The 27,425-nt window shown below is 49.4% G+C and overlaps 1 protein-coding gene across 1 annotated transcript in view; it reads right to left on the bottom strand.

Annotated features, from left to right (window-relative positions):
- ARHGAP39 (Rho GTPase activating protein 39) overlaps nucleotides 1–27,425 on the bottom strand; it is a 190,698-nt gene that overhangs the window by 96,962 nt on the left and 66,311 nt on the right. Inside the window, 2 exon segments of the mRNA XM_083144972.1 lie at nucleotides 12,765–12,831; nucleotides 12,834–13,192. Coding sequence (XP_083001098.1) covers nucleotides 12,765–12,831; nucleotides 12,834–13,192 — 426 coding nt within the window.

Genomic DNA, 27,425 nt, shown 5'->3' with positions numbered 1-27,425 from the left:
GAAGAGGCTCAGTTAGGAAGAAGTTGACAGGACTGGACACATGTTGATAAGAGAACGTATTATTAATGTGGCATTATCTAAATTCACAGATGATTTATGTGAATTCAATACAGGACATAGGATAACCAGCCTTTCCACTAGGCACTACATGTACAACACATGCACCTCTCACTATACAGAGAGGACGGAGAACGTCAGGTTATCCCCAGATATACAGGACATAGGATACCCAGCCTTTCCACTAGGCACCACATGTACAGCACATGCACCTCTCACTATACAGAGGACGGAGAACGTCAGGTTTCCCCCAGATATACAGGACATAGGATAACCAGCCTTTCCACTAGGCACCACATGTACAGCACATGCACCTCTCACTATACAGAGAGGACGGAGAACGTCAGGTTACCCCCAGATATATAGGACATAGGATACCCAGCCTTTCCACTAGGCACTACATGTACAACACATGCACCTCTCACTATACAGAGAGGACGGAGAACGTCAGGTTATCCCCAGATATACAGGACATAGGATACCCAGCCTTTCCACTAGGCACCACATGTACAGCACATGCACCTCTCACTATACAGAGAGGACAGAGAACGTCAGGTTACCCCCAGATATACAGGACATAGGATACCCAGCCTTTCCACTAGGCACCACATGTACAGCACATGCACCTCTCACTATACAGAGGACGGAGAACGTCAGGTTACCCCCAGATATACAGGACATAGGATAACCAGCCTTTCCACTAGGCACTACATGTACAACACATGCACCTCTCACTATACAGAGAGGACGGAGAACGTCAGGTTATCCCCAGATATACAGGACATAGGATACCCAGCCTTTCCACTAGGCACCACATGTACAACACATGCACCTCTTACTATACAGAGAGGACGGAGAACGTCAGGTTATCCCCAGATATACAGGACATAGGATACCCAGCCTTTCCACTAGGCACCACATGTACAGCACATGCACCTCTCACTATACAGAGAGGACAGAGAACGTCAGGTTACCCCCAGATATACAGGACATAGGATACCCAGCCTTTCCACTAGGCACTACATGTACAACACATGCACCTCTCACTATACAGAGAGGACGGAGAACGTCAGGTTATCCCCAGATATACAGGACATAGGATACCCAGCCTTTCCACTAGGCACCACATGTACAACACATGCACCTCTCACTATACAGAGAGGACGGAGAACGTCAGGTTACCCCCAGATATACAGGACATAGGATAACCAGCCTTTCCACTAGGCACCACATGTACAACACATGCACCTCTTACTATACAGAGAGGACGGAGAACGTCAGGTTACCCCCAGATATACAGGACATAGTATACCCAGCCTTTCCACTAGGCACCACATGTACAACACATGCACCTCTCACTATACAGAGAGGATGGAGAACGTCAGGATACCCCAAGTTATACAGGACATATGATACCCAGCCTTTCCACTAGGCACCACATGTACAACACATGCACCTCTTACTATACAGAGAGGACGGAGAATGTCAGGTTACCCCCAGATATACAGGACATAGGATACCCAGCCTTTCCACTAGGCACCACATGTACAAAACATGCACCTCTCACTATACAGAGAGGACGGAGAACGTCAGGTTACCCCAGATATACAGGACATAGGATACCCAGCCTTTCCACTAGGCACCACATGTACAACACATGCACCTCTCACTATACAGAGAGGACGGAGAACGTCAGGTTACCCCAGATATACAGGACATAGGATACCCAGCCTTTCCACTAGGCACCACATGTACAGCACATGCACCTCTTACTATACAGAGAGGACGGAGAACGTCAGGTTACCCCCAGATATACAGGACATAGGATACCCAGCCTTTCCACTAGGCACCACATGTACAGCACATGCACCTCTCACTATACAGAGGACGGAGAACGTCAGGTTACCCCCAGATATACAGGACATAGGATACCCAGCCTTTCCACTAGGCACCACATGTACAACACATGCACCTCTCACTATACAGAGAGGACGGAGAACGTCAGGTTATCCCCAGATATACAGGACATAGGATACCCAGCCTTTCCACTAGGCACCACATGTACAACACATGCACCTCTCACTATACAGAGAGGACGGAGAACGTCAGGTTACCCCCAGATATACAGGACATAGGATACCCAGCCTTTCCACTAGGCACCACATGTACAGCACATGCACCTCTCACTATACAGAGAGGACGGAGAACGTCAGGTTACCCCAGATATACAGGACATAGGATACCCAGCCTTTCCACTAGGCACCACATGTACAAAACATGCACCTCTCACTATACAGAGAGGACGGAGAACGTCAGGTTATCCCCAGATATACAGGACATAGTATACCCAGCCTTTCCACTAGGCACCACATGTACAACACATGCACCTCTCACTATACAGAGAGGACGGAGAACGTCAGGTTATCCCCAGATATACAGGACATAGGATACCCAGCCTTTCCACTAGGCACTACATGTACAACACATGCACCTCTCACTATACAGAGAGGACGGAGAACGTCAGGTTACCCCCAGATATACAGGACATAGGATACCCAGCCTTTCCACTAGGCACTACATGTACAGCACATGCACCTCTCACTATACAGAGAGGACGGAGAACGTCAGGTTACCCCCAGATATACAGGACATAGGATACCCAGCCTTTCCACTAGGCACTACATGTACAATACATGCACCTCTCACTATACAGAGAGGACGGAGAACGTCAGGTTACCCCCAGATATACAGGACATAGGATACCCAGCCTTTCCACTAGGCACCACATGTACAACACATGCACCTCTCACTATACAGAGAGGACGGAGAACGTCAGGTTACCCCCAGATATACAGGACATAGGATACCCAGCCTTTCCACTAGGCACCACATGTACAGCACATGCACCTCTCACTATACAGAGAGGACAGAGAACGTCAGGTTACCCCCAGATATACAGGACATAGGATACCCAGCCTTTCCACTAGGCACCACATGTACAGCACATGCACCTCTCACTATACAGAGGACGGAGAACGTCAGGTTACCCCCAGATATATAGGACATAGGATACCCAGCCTTTCCACTAGGCACCACATGTACAGCACATGCACCTCTCACTATACAGAGGACGGAGAACGTCAGGTTTCCCCCAGATATACAGGACATAGGATAACCAGCCTTTCCACTAGGCACCACACGTACAACACATGCACCTCTCACTATACAGAGAGGACGGAGAACGTCAGGTTATCCCCAGATATACAGGACATAGGATAACCAGCCTTTCTACTAGGCACCACATGTACAGCACATGCACCTCTCACTATACAGAGAGGACGGAGAACGTCAGGTTATCCCCAGATATACAGGACATAGTATACCCAGCCTTTCCACTAGGCACCACATGTACAGCTCATGCACCTCTCACTATACAGAGAGGATGGAGAACGTCAGGTTATCCCCAGATATACAGGACATAGTATACCCAGCCTTTCCACTAGGCACCACATGTACAACACATGCACCGCTCACTATACAGAGGACGGAGAACGTCAGGTTACCCCCAGATATATAGGACATAGGATACCCAGCCTTTCCACTAGGCACTACATGTACAACACATGCACCTCTCACTATACAGAGAGGACGGAGAACGTCAGGTTACCCCCAGATATACAGGACATAGGATACCCAGCCTTTCCACTAGGCACCACATGTACAGCACATGCACCTCTTACTATACAGAGAGGACGGAGAACGTCAGGTTATCCCCAGATATACAGGACATAGGATACCCAGCCTTTCCACTAGGCACTACATGTACAACACATGCACCTCTCACTATACAGAGAGGACGGAGAACGTCAGGTTACCCCCAGATATACAGGACATAGGATACCCAGCCTTTCCACTAGGCACCACATGTACAGCACATGCACCTCTTACTATACAGAGAGGACGGAGAACGTCAGGTTACCCCCAGATATACAGGACATATGATACCCAGCCTTTCCACTAGGCACCACATGTACAACACATGCACCTCTCACTATACAGAGAGGACGGAGAACGTCAGGTTACCCCCAGATATACAGGACATAGGATACCCAGCCTTTCCACTAGGCACCACATGTACAGCACATGCACCTCTCACTATACAGAGGACGGAGAACGTCAGGTTATCCCCAGATATACAGGACATAGGATAACCAGCCTTTCCACTAGGCACCACATGTACAACACATGCACCTCTCACTATACAGAGAGGACGGAGAACGTCAGGTTATCCCCAGATATACAGGACATAGGATACCCAGCCTTTCCACTAGGCACCACATGTACAACACATGCACCTCTCACTATACAGAGAGGACGGAGAACGTCAGGTTATCCCCAGATATACAGGACATAGGATACCCAGCCTTTCCACTAGGCACTACATGTACAGCACATGCACCTCTCACTATACAGAGAGGACAGAGAACGTCAGGTTACCCCCAGATATATAGGACATAGGATACCCAGCCTTTCCACTAGGCACCACATGTACAGCACATGCACCTCTCACTATACAGAGAGGACGGAGAACGTCAGGTTACCCCCAGATATACAGGACATAGGATACCCAGCCTTTCCACTAGGCACCACATGTACAGCACATGCACCTCTCACTATACAGAGGACGGAGAACGTCAGGTTTCCCCCAGATATACAGGACATAGGATAACCAGCCTTTCCACTAGGCACTACATGTACAATACATGCACCTCTCACTATACAGAGAGGACGGAGAACGTCAGGTTACCCCCAGATATACAGGACATAGGATACCCAGCCTTTCCACTAGGCACCACATGTACAGCACATGCACCTCTCACTATACAGAGGACGGAGAACGTCAGGTTACCCCCAGATATACAGGACATAGGATACCCAGCCTTTCCACTAGGCACCACATGTACAGCACATGCACCTCTCACTATACAGAGGACGGAGAACGTCAGGTTACCCCCAGATATACAGGACATAGGATAACCAGCCTTTCCACTAGGCACTACATGTACAATACATGCACCTCTCACTATACAGAGAGGACGGAGAACGTCAGGTTACCCCCAGATATACAGGACATAGGATACCCAGCCTTTCCACTAGGCACCACATGTACAACACATGCACCTCTCACTATACAGAGAGGACGGAGAACGTCAGGTTACCCCCAGATATACAGGACATAGGATACCCAGCCTTTCCACTAGGCACCACATGTACAACACATGCACCTCTCACTATACAGAGGACGGAGAACGTCAGGTTACCCCCAGATATACAGGACATAGGATAACCAGCCTTTCCACTAGGCACTACATGTACAGCACATGCACCTCTCACTATACAGAGAGGACGGAGAACGTCAGGTTACCCCCAGATATACAGGACATAGGATACCCAGCCTTTCCACTAGGCACTACATGTACAGCACATGCACCTCTCACTATACAGAGAGGACGGAGAACGTCAGGTTACCCCCAGATATACAGGACATAGGATACCCAGCCTTTCCACTAGGCACCACATGTACAACACATGCACCTCTCACTATACAGAGAGGACGGAGAACGTCAGGTTATCCCCAGATATACAGGACATAGGATAACCAGCCTTTCCACTAGGCACCACATGTACAGCACATGCACCTCTCACTATACAGAGAGGACAGAGAACGTCAGGTTACCCCCAGATATATAGGACATAGGATACCCAGCCTTTCCACTAGGCACCACATGTACAGCACATGCACCTCTCACTATACAGAGAGGACGGAGAACGTCAGGTTACCCCCAGATATACAGGACATAGGATACCCAGCCTTTCCACTAGGCACCACATGTACAACACATGCACCTCTTACTATACAGAGAGGACGGAGAACGTCAGGTTATCCCCAGATATACAGGACATAGGATAACCAGCCTTTCCACTAGGCACCACATGTACAACACATGCACCTCTCACTATACAGAGAGGACGGAGAACGTCAGGTTATCCCCAGATATACAGGACATAGGATACCCAGCCTTTCCACTAGGCACCACATGTACAGCACATGCACCTCTCACTATACAGAGGACGGAGAACGTCAGGTTTCCCCCAGATATACAGGACATAGGATAACCAGCCTTTCCACTAGGCACTACATGTACAATACATGCACCTCTCACTATACAGAGAGGACGGAGAACGTCAGGTTACCCCCAGATATACAGGACATAGGATACCCAGCCTTTCCACTAGGCACCACATGTACAGCACATGCACCTCTCACTATACAGAGGACGGAGAACGTCAGGTTACCCCCAGATATACAGGACATAGGATACCCAGCCTTTCCACTAGGCACCACATGTACAGCACATGCACCTCTCACTATACAGAGGACGGAGAACGTCAGGTTACCCCCAGATATACAGGACATAGGATAACCAGCCTTTCCACTAGGCACTACATGTACAATACATGCACCTCTCACTATACAGAGAGGACGGAGAACGTCAGGTTACCCCCAGATATACAGGACATAGGATACCCAGCCTTTCCACTAGGCACCACATGTACAACACATGCACCTCTCACTATACAGAGAGGACGGAGAACGTCAGGTTACCCCCAGATATACAGGACATAGGATACCCAGCCTTTCCACTAGGCACCACATGTACAACACATGCACCTCTCACTATACAGAGGACGGAGAACGTCAGGTTACCCCCAGATATACAGGACATAGGATAACCAGCCTTTCCACTAGGCACTACATGTACAGCACATGCACCTCTCACTATACAGAGAGGACGGAGAACGTCAGGTTACCCCCAGATATACAGGACATAGGATACCCAGCCTTTCCACTAGGCACTACATGTACAGCACATGCACCTCTCACTATACAGAGAGGACGGAGAACGTCAGGTTACCCCCAGATATACAGGACATAGGATACCCAGCCTTTCCACTAGGCACCACATGTACAACACATGCACCTCTCACTATACAGAGAGGACGGAGAACGTCAGGTTACCCCCAGATATACAGGACATAGGATAACCAGCCTTTCCACTAGGCACCACATGTACAACACATGCACCTCTCACTATACAGAGAGGACAGAGAACGTCAGGTTATCCCCAGATATACAGGACATACAGCCTTAAACTTATTATTTGAGGGCAATTTAATAATAATAATTAACAATTTAAATATGCAATTTCTTTTAAAAAGTAAATAACTCATTTAATAATAAGCTCATGTTAATTAGATCCTCCCCAATAAACCGATGATTGAGGCACCAATTACAGCGCAAATCTCCATCATCGATTACTATGGTCGGAATGTAATGTTCAGCGGCAATGCAGGATCCCGGCCAAACTCAGATGTTTTTTTAAAGGGGCGATCACTTACAAGGCATGGTTTTGCCTTGTAAGCAATTGCCCCTTTAAAAAATGTCCGAGTTCGGCCGGGATCCCAGACAGCCACCTGATTTGGGCGGCATTACATTTGGACCTATGTCCTAATGAAAATATTTTTTTTGTGTTTTTTTTTAGAAAAAATGTTAGAAATTTTTGAAATGATAGCTCCCCGGGATACTGAATAGAATATATGGCACAGCCGGAAACATCCCAGTGATTAATCACACCATTTACAGTACATGAAATGTGCATCTGATCCATTCAGATGTCCAACGGCGTACAACTGCTGACACACTCTGAGTACCTCTGTAGACACGCAGGCTGCCTTGCTCTCCTGGGACACCGGCGGATCTCCCGTAGGAACCAGATCACACAGGAAATGCTGCCTGAGCGGCTATGAGGACCCTGCATTTACCTGACCTTCCCCGATACAACCCCAAATGCTGTCTACCTGTTACTCTACAGTAATTCCTCATTACACATACCATCACAATCCAATCGCTGCAAGTGCACGCCGTTACTCAGATGCATGCACAGGAGGAAAACATTGATCAACTGGTGTACTCCGTCTGCTTTGCAGACACATCTGAATTAGGCCCTTTGTGCTTTTGAATAACTACTGATTTGACCGAATCATTCCTGATTACTACACCCTCCCCCCCCCCATGCTCTTTGCCGAAATGATCACATCCGTGTGTCATGGCAGTCCAGTTTGTATCACAAGAAATTGCAGAGGCGAGGCGATTCAGGCACACAATGCGCTGCCACAGCAGTACAGAGACATCAGCAACAGCATGAGACAAGCCTTTAGTGGGTGTTCACATTGCAGTTCCAGGCTTCCCCTGGTGAGGACACTAGTGAGACCACCATGTGTAGGAGACAATGGCATTTACATGTTAAGTGGATGTCATTCATAAGTATTACATCCCACACTACCTTCCCCTGCATGCCTCTTAATTACCAATTAATACAGCTCTCTTTTAATCAAGCAATTAATTCTGCACCCCTCTGTCAACATAAAGCAGTCACACAATGTGCTCAGTATGCCGTCTCTGGAGTACACTGTGGGCAGTTACCAACCATCATGCCACTGGGGGGGTCGTTCTGCCAGCAATACCAACCATCACGCCACCCGGGGGGGTTGTTCTGCCAGCACGTGGTTGTCGCTGCAATTCTGTGACCGGACTTCTTACTGTACACTAAATGACTCCACCAAAATAAGTGTTTAAGTCCAAGACTTTGTGGCTATAATTAATGTTTCAAAAGCAGTGATCCTGCATCTTCCATCTCCCTAGCAGCTAATTAGTAATATATCTAATTAATGAGGGTCCTTAAGGACGATGGCTTGAAACACGTAGGATATGGTTCCCCCTCGCAGACGGTATTTGCGTGTGTCTGGGTGTAGAGAGTGGAAGTCATTAATCAGCCCATTACCATCGTCACATAAAGTCCTCAGCGGTCAGCGGTCTTCTGTCTACACGTGAATCGTGCACCGGGGTTATCACTACGGTAACCGTGCTGGAGACACTAACAATGGCTCTGCTAGTGACCATCTCTGTAATCCAACAGCGGCCAGTGTCCTCCACACACATGGGTGGGCAGAGGGCTAGTGACCACCTCTGTAATCCAACAGCGGCTTGTGTCCTCCACACACATGGGGGGGGGGGGCAGAGAGCTAGTGACCATCTCTGTAATCCAACAGCGGCCAGTGTCCTCCACACACATGGGTGGGCAGAGGGCTAGTGACCACCTCTGTAATCCAACAGCGGCTTGTGTCCTCCACACACATGGGGGGGGGGGGGGGGGGGGGGGGCAGAGAGCTAGTGACCATCTCTGTAATCCAACAGCGGCCAGTGTCATCCACACACATAAGTGGGCAGGAGGGCTAGTGACCACCTCTGTAATCCAACAGCGGCAGTGTCATCCACACACATGGGTGGGCAGAGGGCTAGTGACCACCTCTGTAATCCACAGCGGCCAGTGTCATCCACACACATGGGTGGCAGAGGGCTAGTGACCATCTCTGTAATCCAACAGCGGCCAGTGTCATCCACACACATGGGGGGGGGGGGGGGGGGCAGAGGGGCTAGTGACCACCTCTGTAATCCAACAGCGGCCAGTGTCATCCACACACATGAGTGGGCAGAGGGCTAGTGACCATCTCTGTAATCCAACAGCGGCCAGTGTCATCCACACACATGAGTGGGCAGAGGGCTAGTGACCATCTCTGTAATCCAACGCGGCCAGTGTCCTCCTAACCGTATACAGTGCTGCACCATCTGATTATAACCAGTATACAGTGCTGCATCATCTGATTATAACAGTATACAGTGCTGCATCATCTGATTATAACCAGTATACAGTGGCATCATCTTGATATAACCAGTATACAGTGCTGCACCATCTGATTATAACCAGTATATCGTGCTGCATCATCTGATTATAACCAGTATACAGTGCTGCACTATCTGATTATAACAGTATACAGTGCTGCACATGATTATAACCAGTATATAGTGCTGCACCATCTGATTATAACCAGTATACAGTGCTGCATCATCTGATATATACAGTATACAGTGCTGCACCATCTGATTATAACAGTATACAGTGCTGCATCATCTGATTATAACAGTATACAGTGCCGCATCATCTGATTATAACCAGTATAGTGCAGCATCATCTGATTATAACCAGTATACAGTGCCGCATCTTCTGATTATAACCAGTATACAGTGCCGCATCATCTGACTATAACCAGTATACAGTGCTGCATCATCTGATTATAACAGTATACAGTGCTGCACCGTCTGATTATAACAGTATACAGTGCTGCACCATCTGATTATAACAGTATACAGTGCTGCACCGTCTGATATAACCAGTATACAGTGCTGCATCGTCTGTTTATAACCAGTATACAGTGCTACATCATTCTACAGTATACCCAGTATACAGTGCTGCCCCATCCTATAACCAGTATACAGTGCTGCCCCATCCTATAACCAGTATACAGTGCTGCACCATCATATAACCAGTATACAGTGCTGCACTATCCTATAACTCAAGGGAGGGAGGGGCGCAGGTGTCAGCGAATCGCGGGAGAGGGCGGGGGTCCGCAAAGCGTGGGAGGGGGCGTGAATTGCGCAAGGGGTGGGGTGCAAATCGTGGGAGGGGGGTGCGCGGGGGTCCGTGAATTGCGGGAGGGGTGGGCACGGGGCTCGATGAATCACCTAGTTGGTTATATATTCTTGTAGAAGGATGGTAGGATGTTGTTGTCATTCAGAATGCATTTACATAAACAGTAATAGTAACAGTAAAAGGTCTGACTTAAAACACCTACAGTAAAACAGAACAGGTGTTATATATAATACAAAGAATTGGTTGATGATGTGTAGGTTGACGTGCACATAGTTCATAGTTGTCACTGGAAAAAAATTGCTACAAGAAAAAATCAACACAGGAAAGTTCAACCCATGTAAGTTTTGACATAAGTGTGGCACTTCATCGGTGTCCATGTCGACACATGAGAATGAATATGAAAACATTAAAAAAATGAAAAATAAATCTTCAAAAACTCATGTCAACCTTTTTCATTGTCGGCCATAGCCGTGCCAGTGTTTTGCACGTGCCATTTAATCCTGGGGTTGCCGTGAATCACACGCGGGGTGGGGGGGTGGGGGGGGATTGAGGTGGTGAGGGGTGTCCGCGAATCACGGGAGGAGGGGTCGTGGGTGGATGCCGTGAATTGCGGGAGGGGGGGTCGCGGGGGGGTGTGGGTGCCGCAAAATGTGGGATGGGGGGGCGCGGGGGGTTGCAGTGAATCACGGGAGGGTGGGTCGCGGGGGCAGGGGGTTGCCGCAATTACAGGAGGGGGGGTCAGGGGTGGGGAATCGCGGTAGGGGGGGTCGTGGGGGGAACCGTGAACCGCGGGAGGGGGGGCCCGGGGGCTTGGCGCGAATCGTGGGGGGGGGGGGTCGCGGGTGCCGCGAATTGCAGGAGGGGGTGTCACAGGGTGGGGCCGCGAATCGCGGGAGTCACCGGGGGTGCCACGAATTGCGGGGGGTGTGCTGCAAATCGCGGGAGGGGGGTCGCGGGGGGTGCCGCGAATCGCCACAAGAAAAAATCAACACAGAAAGGTCAACACATGTAAATGTTGACATAAGTGTCGGACACATGAGAATGAATATGAAAACATTGAAAAAGTGAAAAATAAATCTTGTCAACCTTTTTCATTGTCGACCATAGCCATGTCAGTGTTTTGCCTGTGCCATTTAATCGAATGGGGGGGGGGGGGGGTGCATACCCAACATGACCCTCTCCAGGAGGGACACATTGCTCTGTCTCTGGACTTTTTTCTTAATTTATGGATTACCATCACCTGTGCTTAAACACCTTTCTTATCAATTACCCTGTTTGAAATGACAGGTGATGACAATCATAAATTAAGATGGAAGTCCACAAACAGAGCATTCTGTCCCTCCTGGTCCCTGAGGGTCATGTTGGGAGGTATGGAGGTGTGGGGTGCTCACCTGGTGTGTCTGGTGAGTAGCTGTGTCTTTGCTGTGTAACATGGAGAGGCAGAGGGTGTCTGGCACTGTCTGTGGGCTCACTGGGCTGGTTCTCAGTCATGTGAGTCAGTCATGTGAGTCAGTCATGTGAGTCAGTCATGTGAGTCAGTCATGTGAGTCAGTCATGTGAGTCAGTCATGTGAGTCAGTCATGTGAGTCAGTCATGTGAGTCAGTCATGTGAGTCAGTCATGTGAGTCAGTCATGTGAGTCAGTCATGTGAGTCAGTCATGTGAGTCAGAGGCTCCACCCAGCGTTACAGCTCCAGACACACTTTGAGTGACAGATGTAGCCAAATATATAAGAGATATATATATATATACATACATATATACATACACATACACATACACACATACATGCACATATACACAGGTGGCCTGAGAACAGGTTTGGCCTTTTTTACAGTATACAGACTGGTAGATGGAGGGAAGACTGCAGTGACATCACAGCTCTACATCTCCCATCATGCACTGCACCACAGACTACGCGGCACACACCTTGTAACACCATCTCCTAATGGCGACAGGTGTCAGACACAGACTACATCGGACATCTCCGCAGCCACAATGACAGGAAATATTCATGTAAAGCATTAGATGCTTAGGATATATAGCTCTGGGGTTCTGCTGCTAAAACACACGGTGGAAATGTCCGAATAGGAATTACCTGTCCGTGTCCTCTTTCACCACGAAGTAAGGGGCAGAGTGACGATTGGTTTTGTCCGAGCATTTTCCCCTCCGTCCAGTTCCTGCTCTAGGGAGGAGCTGGTGCTGCCTTCCCTGCTGATGGTGCTGCCGCGTCCTGGGCTGTTCTCGGCGGAGGCCCTGGGTGACTCCGTGTTCTGTTTCAGGGTCTGTAGTTTGGCTAGAGGGATGATATCACAGTTCTGTGGACGATGCCACACTGTCCTCTGGGTGCTAGCATTGTAGTAGTAGAATCGTGACGTATTGGGGTCAAACAGTTCCCACCACTGGTTCTCGTTGGTGCGTTTTATCCGGACGCCAGATGGTGGGTCCCAAACGCACTCCCCTGTGATGAGGTTGGCGTACATACACTCCCGTGTACGGGGCTCGATGATCTCCACCCATTCCAGCCTAAAATGAACAGACAAATAAAAAAGTCAGCTTTTACGTGTGTTCACAAGCCGGAGAAGGAACCCAAACACCCACCCACCTACACACACGTGTGTGTGTTACATAGTGACAGGGTCACACCCACTCACACGTGTGTGTGTGTGTGTGTATGTATGTGTGTTACATAGTGACAGGGTCACACCCACTCACACATGTATGTGTGTGTGTGTGTGTGTGTGTGTGTACATAGTGACAGGGTGTAATATGTTACACTTAAACTATTATAGGAGGGGACAGCCACTAAGTCCCCCTCCCCCCCCCCCCCCCCACCCCCACACACACACACGCTTCTATACTTTGTTACCAATATCATTATAGATACAATTCTATGCACAGGAAACACCAATATAAGGGATGTGCTGGAAGCAGTAAGACAGACACTGTACAAACATGTTATAGACTGTATAGGGTGTAAGCAGGGCCCTCCTACCTCTTGGACTGTATGTGATTACCCAGTAGTGCCAGCTACATATCATGTCCCCAGTAGTGCCAGTTGCATATCATGTCCCCGGTAGTGCCAGTTGCATATCATGTCCCCGGTAGTGCCAGCTGCATATCATGTCCCCGGTAGTGCCAGCTACATATCATGTCCCCGGTAGTGCCAGCTACATATCATGTCCCCGGTAGTGCCAGTTACATATCATGTCCCCAGTAGTGCCAGTTACATATCATGTCCCCACTCCCCAGTAGTGCCAGCTACATATCATGTCCCCGGTAGTGCCAGTTACATATCATGTCCCCAGTAGTGCCAGTTACATATCATGTCCCCACTCCCCAGTAGTGCCAGTTACATATCATGTCCCCAGTAGTGCCAGTTACATATCATGTCCCCACTCCCCAGTAGTGCCAGTTACATATCATGTCCCCAGTAGTGCCAGTTACATATCATGTCCCCAGTAGTGCCAGTTACATATCATGTCCCCAGTAGTGCCAGTTACATATCATGTCCCCAGTAGTCCCAGTTACATATCATGTCACCATTAGTGCGTTACATATCATGTCCCCACTCCCCAGTAGTGCCAGTTACATATCATGTCCCCAGTAGTGCCAGTTACATATCATGTCCCCAGTAGTGCCAGTTACATATCATGTCCCCACTCCCCAGTAGTGCCAGTTACATATCATGTCCCCAGTAGTGCCAGTTGCATATCATGTCCCCGGTAGTGCCAGCTGCATATCATGTCCCCGGTAGTGCCAGCTGCATATCATGTCCCCGGTACTGCCAGCTGCATATCATGTCCCCGGTAGTGCCAGCTACATATCATGTCCCCGGTAGTGCCAGCTACATATCATGTCCCCGGTAGTGCCAGTTACATATCATGTCCCCAGTAGTGCCAGTTACATATCATGTCCCCACTCCCCAGTAGTACCAGTTACATATCATGTCCCCAGTAGTGCCAGTTACATATCATGTCCCCACTCCCCAGTAGTGCCAGTTACATATCATGTCCCCAGTAGTGCCAGTTACATATCATGTCCCCAGTAGTGCCAGTTACATATCATGTCCCCAGTAGTCCCAGTTACATATCATGTCACCATTAGTGCCAGTTACATATCATGTCCCCACTCCCCAGTAGTGCCAGTTACATATCATGTCCCCAGTAGTGCCAGTTACATATCATGTCCCCACTCCCCAGTAGTGCCAGTTACATATCATGTCCCCAGTAGTGCCAGTTGCATATCATGTCCCCGAGAGTGCCAGCTACATATCATGTCCCCGGTAGTGCCAGCTACATATCATGTCCCCGGTAGTGCCAGCTACATATCATGTCCCCGGTAGTGCCAGTTACATATCATGTCCCCAGTAGTGCCAGTTACATATCATGTCCCCAGTAGTGCCAGTTACATATCATGTCCCCAGTAGTGCCAGTTACATATCATGTCCCCACTCCCCAGTAGTGCCAGTTACATATCATGTCCCCAGTAGTGCCAGTTGCATATCATGTCCCCGATAGTGCCAGCTACATATCATGTCCCCGGTAGTGCCAGCTACATATCATGTCCCCGGTAGTGCCAGTTACATATCATGTCCCCAGTAGTGCCAGTTACATATCATGTCCCCAGTAGTGCCAGTTACATATCATGTCCCCACTCCCCAGTAGTGCCAGTTACATATCATGTCCCCAGTAGTGCCAGTTGCATATCATGTCCCCGATAGTGCCAGCTACATATCATGTCCCCGGTAGTGCCAGCTACATATCATGTCCCCGGTAGTGCCAGTTACATATCATGTCCCCAGTAGTGCCAGTTACATATCATGTCCCCACTCCCCAGTAGTGCCAGCTACATATCATGTCCCCGGTAGTGCCAGTTACATATCATGTCCCCAGTAGTGCCAGTTACATATCATGTCCCCAGTAGTGCCAGTTACATATCATGTCCCCAGTAGTGCCAGTTACATATCATGTCCCCACTCCCCAGTAGTGCCAGTTACATATCATGTCCCCAGTAGTGCCAGTTGCATATCATGTCCCCGATAGTGCCAGCTACATATCATGTCCCCGGTAGTGCCAGCTACATATCATGTCCCCGGTAGTGCCAGTTACATATCATGTCCCCAGTAGTGCCAGTTACATATCATGTCCCCAGTAGTGCCAGTTACATATCATGTCCCCACTCCCCAGTAGTGCCAGTTACATATCATGTCCCTCAGTAGTGCCAGTTACATATCATGTCCTCAGTAGTGCCATTTACATATCATGTCCCCCAGTAGTGCCAGTTACATATCATGTCCCCAGTAGTGCCAGTTACATATCATGTCCCCAGTAGTGCCAGTTACATATCATGTCCTCGGTAGTGTCAGTTACATATCATGTCCCCGGTAGGGATCCGATATGATATCCCGGCGGTCGGGATCCCGGCGGTCGGAATCCCGACACTGGAATCCCGACCGCCGAAATCCCGACAAGGGGGGGGGACATGAATCGCCCCCCCTTGCGGGCTCGCTGCGCTCGCCACGCAGCGGGCCCGGTGCCTCGCTACGCTCGGCACGCTATTATATTCTCCCTCTATGGGTGTCGTGGACACCCACGGAGGGAGAAAGTTTCGGGATTTCGGCGGTCGGGATTCCAGTGTCGGGATTCCGACCGCCGGGATCCCGACCGCCGGGAAATTAACCGCATCCCCCCCGGTAGTGCCAGTTACATACCATGTCCCCAGTAGTGCCAGTTACATATCATGTCCCCGGTAGTGCCAGTTACATATCATGTCCCCAGTAGTGCCAGTTACATATCATGTCCCCAGTAGTGCCAGTTACATATCATGTCCCCACTCCCCAGTAGTGCTAGTTACATATCATGTCACCATTAGTGCTTTTATTAAGAAAAAAATATTTTCTCACTTTCTGTTTGGTTTTCGGAATAACTTGGATAACGGATTTTTGGATAAGAGATACTCAACCTGTATTGTTAAATAATCTGAATTATGCCCCTCACACACTGGCACACAATTAGGCTGGTTTCACACACTCCGGCTCCTGCCAGACGGTGAAATCCCACACGGCCGGGGAGCCGTGCCGCACACAGTAGATTATCATGGAGGGGATGGCCACAGCCCGGCAGTGGTCGTACGGGATTTCACCGTTCCGGCAGGAGCCGGAGTGTGTGAAACCGGCCTAACAGCTCTATCACCCATGTGATATGGCATATAACAATGTACACCCATATGAATAGGATGTATTCCTTCAGAATGACTATACACTGCAGTATATACATTGCAAGGTATACATTTAGCTCAATATCGCCATCTTACTGTCTAAGAATGGTACTGCAGCTGATGGACTTTTTTTTCTGAGTATCAGTTATGTTTTTCACAGTGCATTTGAGCTGTTACTACCACAGTGTGCATAAGACAGAAAGCAACGTGAGGCATGTACAATGTATATCTTCACACTATCTCCCAGCCCATACTATTATCATTCCTCAGTGCGGTACAGAGAATACAGATTTATGTACGTCTGACTGGGGTACGGAACGCTTCACTTCCGCATGTCCGTGCATACCGTCTCCTGAAGCGTATCTGGTCGACGGATCTATGATGTATAACAAAGCTCAACCGGAACACAATAGTTCTGCGCAAACTAGACAAAAAATTGGTGGCTGCTGGCTGTGAAGTCCAATCCCCAACCGCCTTCCCCGATGGCGGTAGGACAACGTGAAACAAGTCAGTATCACCAAGGATACAAACGGGAGTCGGTCCTCACTATCAGCGCTCACACAGATATAATTCAACCACACCTCCCTTAAGGTTTTGTGGCGATCCTCTTCTCCAAATAATAGATCGCAAGAGTCAGGGACCATGGACCATTTTCAAACTCCAAATCCGCACACACTCCATCCACAATGGATATCCCACATAGGAAAAGAGGAGAAGAGGAGAAGAACAATTGCGCAATACCACTTTTTATTTATGTACACACAAAGAAACAAATCAATGATAAAACACACAGATCCAGTCGAGAGGAGAAGGGGTGGAGTTTACCATAAAAGATGGAGAACCAGGTGAAAGGCTCTCTGAATGGGCATAGACGGTGACAGATGTTCAGGACCCGGGTAGCCACAGCGTCAGTCCACAGAGGTCACTCCTTCTCCTAATCTCCCAGTCTGTAGGTGCAGCCTGCTCCAAGCTGAAAATGGTCCATGGTCCCTGACTCTTGCTATCTATTATTTGGAGAAGAGGATCGCCACAAAACCTTAAGGGAGGTGTGGTTGAATTATATCTGTGTGAGCGCTGATAGTGAGGACCGACCCCCGTTTGTATCCTTGGTGATACTCACTTGTTTGACGGATCTATGAGGTCTAGATTGACCAGGTTATGGTGGACCACCCTTAGATGAAGGTATCTAGTTAGATGCTTAAAGATAGTCGACTGCATCTAGATCAACAGTAACGGACGTTAGACACAAGCGTGAGACCAACGGGAGCAGCGTCAACATGAGTTTTACAGGGTTTTTTGGTGCCGGTCGACTTGGTTCATACTTCACTATCCAAGGGGAACATAGAGTTACATTCTAATAGTGAAATGCAATTTGGTGCTTCCCAACAGTGCGCACAGCAGCCTATCTAGTGGTGTATAGAGGGTTTTCCTTATACCTCCTCACAGAACAAAGTACAAACAAGAAATATACATAACTTGTGATCAGGCGCTGATATGTTCAACACGAGTAGTACTTCTCCGCCGTAGATATACCAATGATACCATGCAGAGGAAAGATATTCATATAGTGAAGTATAGTTAGGTACAAAAATTTTTTAATAAGCACAAAAAAAAAATGCTGGTGGATCACATTGAGATCCCCCAGATATGACTGACGCGTTTCGACTCCTGCTGGAGTCTTTCAAAGTCTCGAGTGGCTTTGACTCCAGCAGGAGTCGAAACGCGTCAGTCTGGGAGTACCGTCTGGTTGACTCAGGGGAGAGGTGACGGGACGTGAGTGATCGGATACCTGTGATTTGCCCCGGGACAATTTCACATGCGCTATTTGAACTGGCAATCAGTTCCAACCTATCCGGTAATTGCCCCACTTTTTGAGTCAATAGGAGGCTCCCCACATGAATTTTTAAAACATCATTGCTATACTTGAATTTTAGATTGATATTTACATATCTGGGGGATCTGAATGTGACCCACCAGCATTTGTTCTGTGTTTATTAAAATTTTGTTGTAACTAACTGTACATCACTATATGAATATCTTTCCTCTGCATGGTATCATTGGTATATCTACGGCGGAGAAGTATTACTCGTGTTGAACATATCAGCGCCTGATCACAAGTTATGTATATTTCTTGTTTGTACTACATTCTAATAGTGCCCAAAGCATGGCGAGAGCCGTAAGCCATGCCAGGGGACACTGCGCACTTATACAGATCCACGTCAACACAAAAACATGAAAAACTCACGTCAACCATATGACCGACAACAACTCTCCCGTCGATCTAACGCTGGAGTCTAACTTTTGTTACTGTTGATCTAGACGCGGTGGTCTAGGTTTAGACAGCGTTGGTCCGCTATACCGTAACCTCCTGGGAAGGTAACAGAACAGCACAGCACAGCACAGAACATCGGTAATGATGTGAGGAGGGGAATGACGGCAGTGGGAAGCCACAGACCCATTATTATACAGTAGAAGGATCAGGAACTGTACAGCGCCATCACTGGACTGGAGTGTACAGCGCCATCACTGGGCTGGAGTGTACAGCGCCATCACTAGACTGGAGTGTACAGCGCCATCACTAGACTGGAGTGTACAGCGCCATCACTGGGCTGGAGTGTACAGCGCCATCACTGGACTGGAGTGTACAGCGCCATCACTGGGCTGGAGTGTACAGCGCCATCACTAGACTGGAGTGTACAGCGCCATCACTAGACTGGAGTGTACAGCGCCATCACTGGGCTGGAGTGTACAGCGCCATCACTGGACTGGAGTGTACAGCTCCATCACTGGACTGGACTACACAGCGCCATCACTGGACTGGAGTGTACAGCTCCATCACTAGACTGGACTACACAGCGCCATCACTGGACTGGACTACACAGCTCCATCACTGGACTGGACTACACAGCGCCATCACTGGACTGGACTACACAGCGCCATCACTGGACTGGACTACACAGCGCCATCACTGGACTGGACTACACAGCGCCATCACTGGACTGGACTACACAGCGCCATCACTGGACTGGACTACACAGCGCCATCACTGGACTGGACTACACAGCGCCATCACTGGACTGGACTACACAGCGCCATCACTGGACTGGACTACACAGCGCCATCACTGGACTGGACTACACAGCACAATCACTGGACTGGACTACACAGCGCCATCACTGGACTGGACTACACAGCGCCATCACTGGACTGGACTACACAGCGCCATCACTGGACTGGACTACACAGCGCCATCACTGGACTGGACTACACGGCGCTATCACTGGACTGGACTACACGGCGCTATCACTGGGCTGGACTATACGGCGCTATCACTGGGCTGGACTATACGGCGCTATCACTTTACTGGACTATACGGCGCTATCACTGGACTGGACTGGACTATACGGCGCTATCACTGGACTGGACTATACGGCGCTATCACTGGACTGGACTATACGGCGCTATCACTGGACTGGACTATACAGCGCCATCACTGGACTGGACTATACAGCGCCATCACTGGACTGGACTATACAGCGCCATATCACTGGACTGGACTATACAGCGCCATATCACTGGACTGGACTATACAGCGCCATATCACTGGACTGGACTATACAGCGCCATCACTGGACTGAACTATACAGCGCCATCACTGGACTGGACTATACAGCACCGTCACTGGACTGGACTGGACTATACAGCGCCATCACTGGACTGGACTATACAGCGCCATCACTTGGCTGGACTATACAGCGCCATCACTGGACTGGACTACACAGCGCCATCACTGGACTGGACTATACAGCACCATCACTGGACTGGACTATACAGCGCCATCACTGGACTGGACTATACAGCGCCATCACTGGACTAGACTATACAGCGCCATCACTGGACTGGACTATACAGCGCCATCACTGGACTGGACTATACAGCGCCATCACTGGACTAGACTATACAGCGCCATCACTGGACTGGACTATACAGCGCCATCACTGGACTGGACTATACAGCGCCATCACTGGACTGGACTATACAGCGCCATCACTGGACTGGACTATACAGCGCCATCACTGGACTGGACTATACAGCGCCATCACTGGACTGGACTATACAGCGCCATCACCGGAATTTTCAGGATGGCCGGTCGGGACAGCAGGCAGGCAGACGGGCAGAGAGGACGCTGCCTCTTCACTCTCCTAGACAGGAGTGAAGATGGCGCCCGGCCACCCGCCCTTTTATTGGGTCCAGATCTCGCGAGGTCCGGAGACATGCACTCTGAGTCTGCCCGGGAATTCCCAAACAGGCTTGGAGCACGAGTTTGGATTGGGGGTGTCCGGATTCCCCCCAATCCCTAGGTCTGTATACCTTGCTTACTTCCGTTAGGACTCCGAGGATATTATTAGACTTCCACACTGACTGCAGTGGGCTCTTTATACCCTCTCTGATTCAGCCGGTGTGTTACATGGGTTTTGATCATTACTCTCTAGTCCTAATTAAACATTTGTTTAATACAATTATTTCAGTAAGGATATTATTCATCTTATTAGGAGGAACAGCCGGGAAAGCTTCAATTCACACGGAACAGCCCTGGCAGATGGTGGATCAGCAGACGACTGAGTGTAACGCAGAGGGAAAGCAACAGCCTCAGCTAACTCAGGGATAACAGGCCTGGCAGATGGTGGATCAGCAGACGACTGAGTGTAACGCAGAGGGAAAGCAACAGCCTCAGCTAACTCAGGGATAACAGCCCTGGCAGATGGTGGATCAGCAGACGACTGAGTGTAACGCAGAGGGAAAGCAACAGCCTCAGCTAACTCAGGGATAACAGGCCTGGCAGATGGTGGATCAGCAGACGACTGAGTGTAACGCAGAGGGAAAGCAACAGCCTCAGCTAACTCAGGGATAACAGCCCTGGCAGATGGTGGATCAGCAGACGACTGAGTGTAACGCAGAGGGAAAGCAACAGCCTCAGCTAACTCAGGGATAACAGCCCTGGCAGATGGTGGATCAGCAGACGACTGAGTGTAACGCAGAGGGAAAGCAACAGCCTCAGCTAACTCAGGGATAACAGGCCTGGCAGATGGTGGATCAGCAGACGACTGAGTGTAACGCAGAGGGAAAGCAACAGCCTCAGCTAACTCAGGGATAACAGCCCTGGCAGATGGTGGATCAGCAGACGACTGAGTGTAACGCAGAGGGAAAGCAACAGCCTCAGCTAACTCAGGGATAACAGCCCTGGCAGATGGTGGATCAGCAGACGAATGAGTGTAACGCAGAGGGAAAGCAACAGCCTCAGCTAACTCAGGGATAACAGGCCTGGCAGATGGTGGATCAGCAGACGACTGAGTGTAACGCAGAGGGAAAGCAACAGCCTCAGCTAACTCAGGGATAACAGCCCTGGCAGATGGTGGATCAGCAGACGACTGAGTGTAACGCAGAGGGAAAGCAACAGCCTCAGCTAACTCAGGGATAACAGGCCTGGCAGATGGTGGATCAGCAGACGAATGAGTGTAACGCAGAGGGAAAGCAACAGCCTCAGCTAACTCAGGGATAACAGCCCTGGCAGATGGTGGATCAGCAGACGACTGAGTGTAACGCAGAGGGAAAGCAACAGCCTCAGCTAACTCAGGGATAACAGGCCTGGCAGATGGTGGATCAGCAGACGACTGAGTGTAACGCAGAGGGAAAGCAACAGCCTCAGCTAACTCAGGGATAACAGCCCTGGCAGATGGTGGATCAGCAGACGACTGAGTGTAACGCAGAGGGAAAGCAACAGCCTCAGCTAGCTCAGGGATAACAGCCCTGGCAGATGGTGGATCAGCAGACGACTGAGTGTAACGCAGAGGGAAAGCAACAGCCTCAGCTAACTCAGGGATAACAGCCCTGGCAGATGGTGGATCAGCAGACGACTGAGTGTAACGCAGAGGGAAAGCAACAGCCTCAGCTAACTCAGGGATAACAGCCCTGGCAGATGGTGGATCAGCAGACGACTGAGTGTAACGCAGAGGGAAAGCAACAGCCTCAGCTAACTCAGGGATAACAGGCCTGGCAGATGGTGGATCAGCAGACGACTGAGTGTAACGCAGAGGGAAAGCAACAGCCTCAGCTAACTCAGGGATAACAGCCCTGGCAGATGGTGGATCAGCAGACGACTGAGTGTAACGCAGAGGGAAAGCAACAGCCTCAGCTAACTCAGGGATAACAGCCCTGGCAGATGGTGGATCAGCAGACGAATGAGTGTAACGCAGAGGGAAAGCAACAGCCTCAGCTAACTCAGGGATAACAGGCCTGGCAGATGGTGGATCAGCAGACGACTGAGTGTAACGCAGAGGGAAAGCAACAGCCTCAGCTAACTCAGGGATAACAGCCCTGGCAGATGGTGGATCAGCAGACGACTGAGTGTAACGCAGAGGGAAAGCAACAGCCTCAGCTAACTCAGGGATAACAGGCCTGGCAGATGGTGGATCAGCAGACGAATGAGTGTAACGCAGAGGGAAAGCAACAGCCTCAGCTAACTCAGGGATAACAGCCCTGGCAGATGGTGGATCAGCAGACGACTGAGTGTAACGCAGAGGGAAAGCAACAGCCTCAGCTAACTCAGGGATAACAGGCCTGGCAGATGGTGGATCAGCAGACGACTGAGTGTAACGCAGAGGGAAAGCAACAGCCTCAGCTAACTCAGGGATAACAGCCCTGGCAGATGGTGGATCAGCAGACGACTGAGTGTAACGCAGAGGGAAAGCAACAGCCTCAGCTAACTCAGGGATAACAGGCCTGGCAGATGGTGGATCAGCAGACGACTGAGTGTAACGCAGAGGGAAAGCAACAGCCTCAGCTAACTCAGGGATAACAGCCCTGGCAGATGGTGGATCAGCAGACGACTGAGTGTAACGCAGAGGGAAAGCAACAGCCTCAGCTAACTCAGGGATAACAGGCCTGGCAGATGGTGGATCAGCAGACGACTGAGTGTAACGCAGAGGGAAAGCAACAGCCTCAGCTAACTCAGGGATAACAGGCCCGGCCACTTCACAAGTCACAATCCTATAGGTGCTGTGTACAAACACTTTACACGCTCTGTGTCCCGATTCCAGACGCCAATCCTTATCAGTCAGTACCACGAGACAGCTGCTGGTACCACGTGGTGGGAACACTGATATTTATGTCCGGAGAAGCACTAAAGCATGGGTATGGGGGTCATAGGGTCTGCCACTCAAGGCCGACAGAGCTAACGTCGACACCCGAAATAGGACAACGTGGCTAAGGTCGACACAAGCATTAGGTCGTCAAAAGGTCAACATGAGGTTTTCGTGTTTTCCGCGAATGTCGACATAAGTGTACCGCTGCGCCTGCCATGGTTGGGCACGGCGCCTCGCTGCACTTCACACACACGATTATATTTTCCCAACACGTAGCGGATGGTATGACATAAAAAACTCATGTCAACCTTCCCATTGTCGACCTAATGCTTGTGTCGACCTATTTTGGTGCCAACCTAAGCCCTGTCACCCTTCAGTGGTTGAGCCAGTGTATGTCGACCTTCATAGGGTAGACCTAGTGACCGTATCCCCTAAATCATTGCACACAAGCTACCCAGCAACTAGAACTGTAACGAGACTTTCTGGCCTGACAGAATATGTACGGAACATATACATAACACAGCATGACAATGGATTTGGACACACATTCAATATCCTTTATTAAAAAACTGCATTTCAATATACTGCGATATCCAGGATTTGAACCCATAACCTGTTGCATTCCAGTCAAACACCCTACTCTGTGAACTGTTTATATCCAGTTATTTTGTAAACAATAATCCTTAATGCATTTGAGCAGATCTATGTAGAGTTCAGCCACACATCCAGTCCCGTGCAGCAATACACTACATAGATCTGCTTCGCTGCAATGCTGATCATTTATACAAAGCACAAGGTGAGCTTCAAATAATTAGCTGTCTGGCTGCAATGCCGCAGGCAATGGCCCGTATTCAATGCAGCCAGAGAGGGGGTTAAATGGTGGGGATCGCAGAAAACAAGTGGTCCTCGCTGTTTGACCTCCGCGCCGGCCAATCACCCTATTCAACGCCTCAGGGAAGTCCACACTGTCAGAGGACGGCAAGGATTCACCCAAGCAGTGAGGCTCGTTGTTTCAGTGGCCGCTTACGCCGTTTCACCCTCGCTCCAAAAAATCTCATCCTCTCAGGACAGATCCCCAGTTCCTTTGCCCAACCCAGTTCAAATAGCGCCTTTTCATTAGCTGATACCGCACCTTTGAGTCCTGGTCCGGAAGTGTAGAGGCATTGGAGGGGCAGTGGTCCAAGTGAGAGGGCGGCGTGAGAGGGGGCTGCGGTCCAAGTGAGAGGGTGGCATGGGAGGGGCCTGCGGTCCAAGTGAGAGGGTGGCGTGGGAGGGGCCTGTGGTCCAAGTGAGAGGGCAGCTTGGGATGGGTCGCGGTCCAAGTGAGGGGCAGTGTGGGAGGGGCCTCGTGGCATAGGAAGGTTATAGAAGTGGCACTTAGTGTGGGAAGCCGCAGCTGGCATGAGGGACAGGAAGTGTACTTGCTTGGCAGTGACAAGAGCACAGACAGATGATAAAAAGATGAACACATTTATTTAGTAAAGCTCATTAAGGAGAAGATAAAATGAGCAGCAAATGCTGTAACACTGCAGCCTTCAGGGAGTGCACCCGGGTCACAGATAAATAACAACATGTACCTGCAGGTTGTGACTTTATTGGACTTTGCTCCCCGCATCCTACACCGTCCATGGGGCCACACTCTCCTACCATAATAAATTACATTAGCAGCCGCTTAATACTGCTACTCTAACAGAACGGAGAACATCACTCCCTTATGAGAATAAACTAATACATATAGGACATATTGCCCCCTATATCAGCACGCAATGACTGCCTCACCACACATGTAACAGGTCTCCTCCCTGCTGATTGGCTACACAGCTGGACAGCATGTTTGGATGACCAACTCTGTTATGCCCCTTTCAGACTGCACTTAAAAACCGGTATTTTGCAGATTTTTAACCGTTTTAAAACTGTAATCTGTGCGGTCTGAAAGGTGCAGAACCACTTTACCTTTTAAAAAAGCAGTTTTTTTAAAACTGTTAAAATGGAGGGTCCTACCCGTTTCAGACCCTGTATTTTGGCATCAAACTTGGGTCTGAAACGATATTTAGGACCCAGCCAATGAGCGGACCCAGCACAGTGAATATTTAATGAGCGCTCATTAAATATTCATATGCACTGGGGCCCTCCCGCACGCGGGTTAACATCTGCCCCCCCCCCAATGTGTTTAAGAAACCCCCCCTCCGTGCAGACGGTACCTCCTGAGTTGCGGATCCCGGCAGTATGGACGAATGCGCTTATAAAAAAAAGGGACTTTCGGAAAATAGCTGCCCCATAGGAAAACCTGTTTAAAAAAAACTGTCTTTCGTATGGGGGCAGCCATTTTCCGAAAGTCACTTTTCTTATGAGAGGGGGGGTTTTCACACAGGGGGTGTGTTTCTTAAGCACATTGGGGGGGTGGTGATGTTAACCTGCGGGGGGGGGAAGGGGGGTTCGCTGAAGACCGCACTGGCATTGACCCTGTATTTGGAAAGTTTCCAAAAACGGGTCTGCTAGTGTCCAAAAAACGGCACTTAAACTGTAAAATACAGTTTAAGAGATGCAGTGTGAAAGGGGTTTTACCTGGCAGACCCATTTTTGGAAAAGTTTTCAAATACAGGGTCAAAGCCAGTTATGCGGTATGAAAGCAGCATTACGGGACAGGATCTTGCTGAGGTTTAGCAGCACCAGAACCGGCACTTTGGTGATTTATCAGTGGCGTAGAATGGGGGCAGTGACGTGGGAGGTGGCAGATATCGGTCAGCTCTTCCTATACCAGATACTGGTGGTCTGTAAAACCGCCCATGATCCCATGTAGGACCAGGGTGGGCGGGGGACCAGTGCGTTTACCACCCACACACGAGCAGAGCGACACTGTAAGCAGTTTAGCTGGTCCCTTGCGCACGTTTCCTGCCAGTTACAAGCCCACTATTTATTTGACAAATAAAAGCATAACCCGAGGTATAGCACCAACGTGGATCAGATAATAGAAAAGGTCAAAGGTTTTTATTGGAAACGTAATGAAAATTGTAGCAATTTCCAAAGAATGAAAAAAAAAAAAAACATAAAAGCATTTTACAAGTTCAAGAGAAGGGAAACAAATATTATTATTATAGAGAGGCACAAATCCATTTCTAGAGAACTTGTAGCTTCCCCCTGTGCTGTTACCCCCAGCTTCAGCCATTGTACAAGCCCACAGGATAATCCTGACCTCAGGTGACTCGCTGGGATCACATAGGGGCGATGGCTGATTTCGGCAAGGCATGGGGAACCTTTGGCCGTCCAGCTGTTGGTGAACTACACATCCCAGCATTCTCTTCTAAAGTTTTGCTATTTGGACAAGTATGCTAGGTAACAGCGGAGTACAGGGGTAAGCAGCAGTGTAACACAAGTACAGGGATGTCACCTGTGCTTCA

The sequence above is a fragment of the Crinia signifera genome, chromosome 5 (assembly GCF_055691185.1).
Source record: "Crinia signifera chromosome 5, ASM5569118v1, whole genome shotgun sequence".
NCBI lineage: Eukaryota > Metazoa > Chordata > Amphibia > Anura > Myobatrachidae > Crinia > Crinia signifera.
The sequence above is the reverse complement of the archived record's forward strand: the minus strand, read 5'-3'. Positions and strand labels throughout refer to the sequence as shown.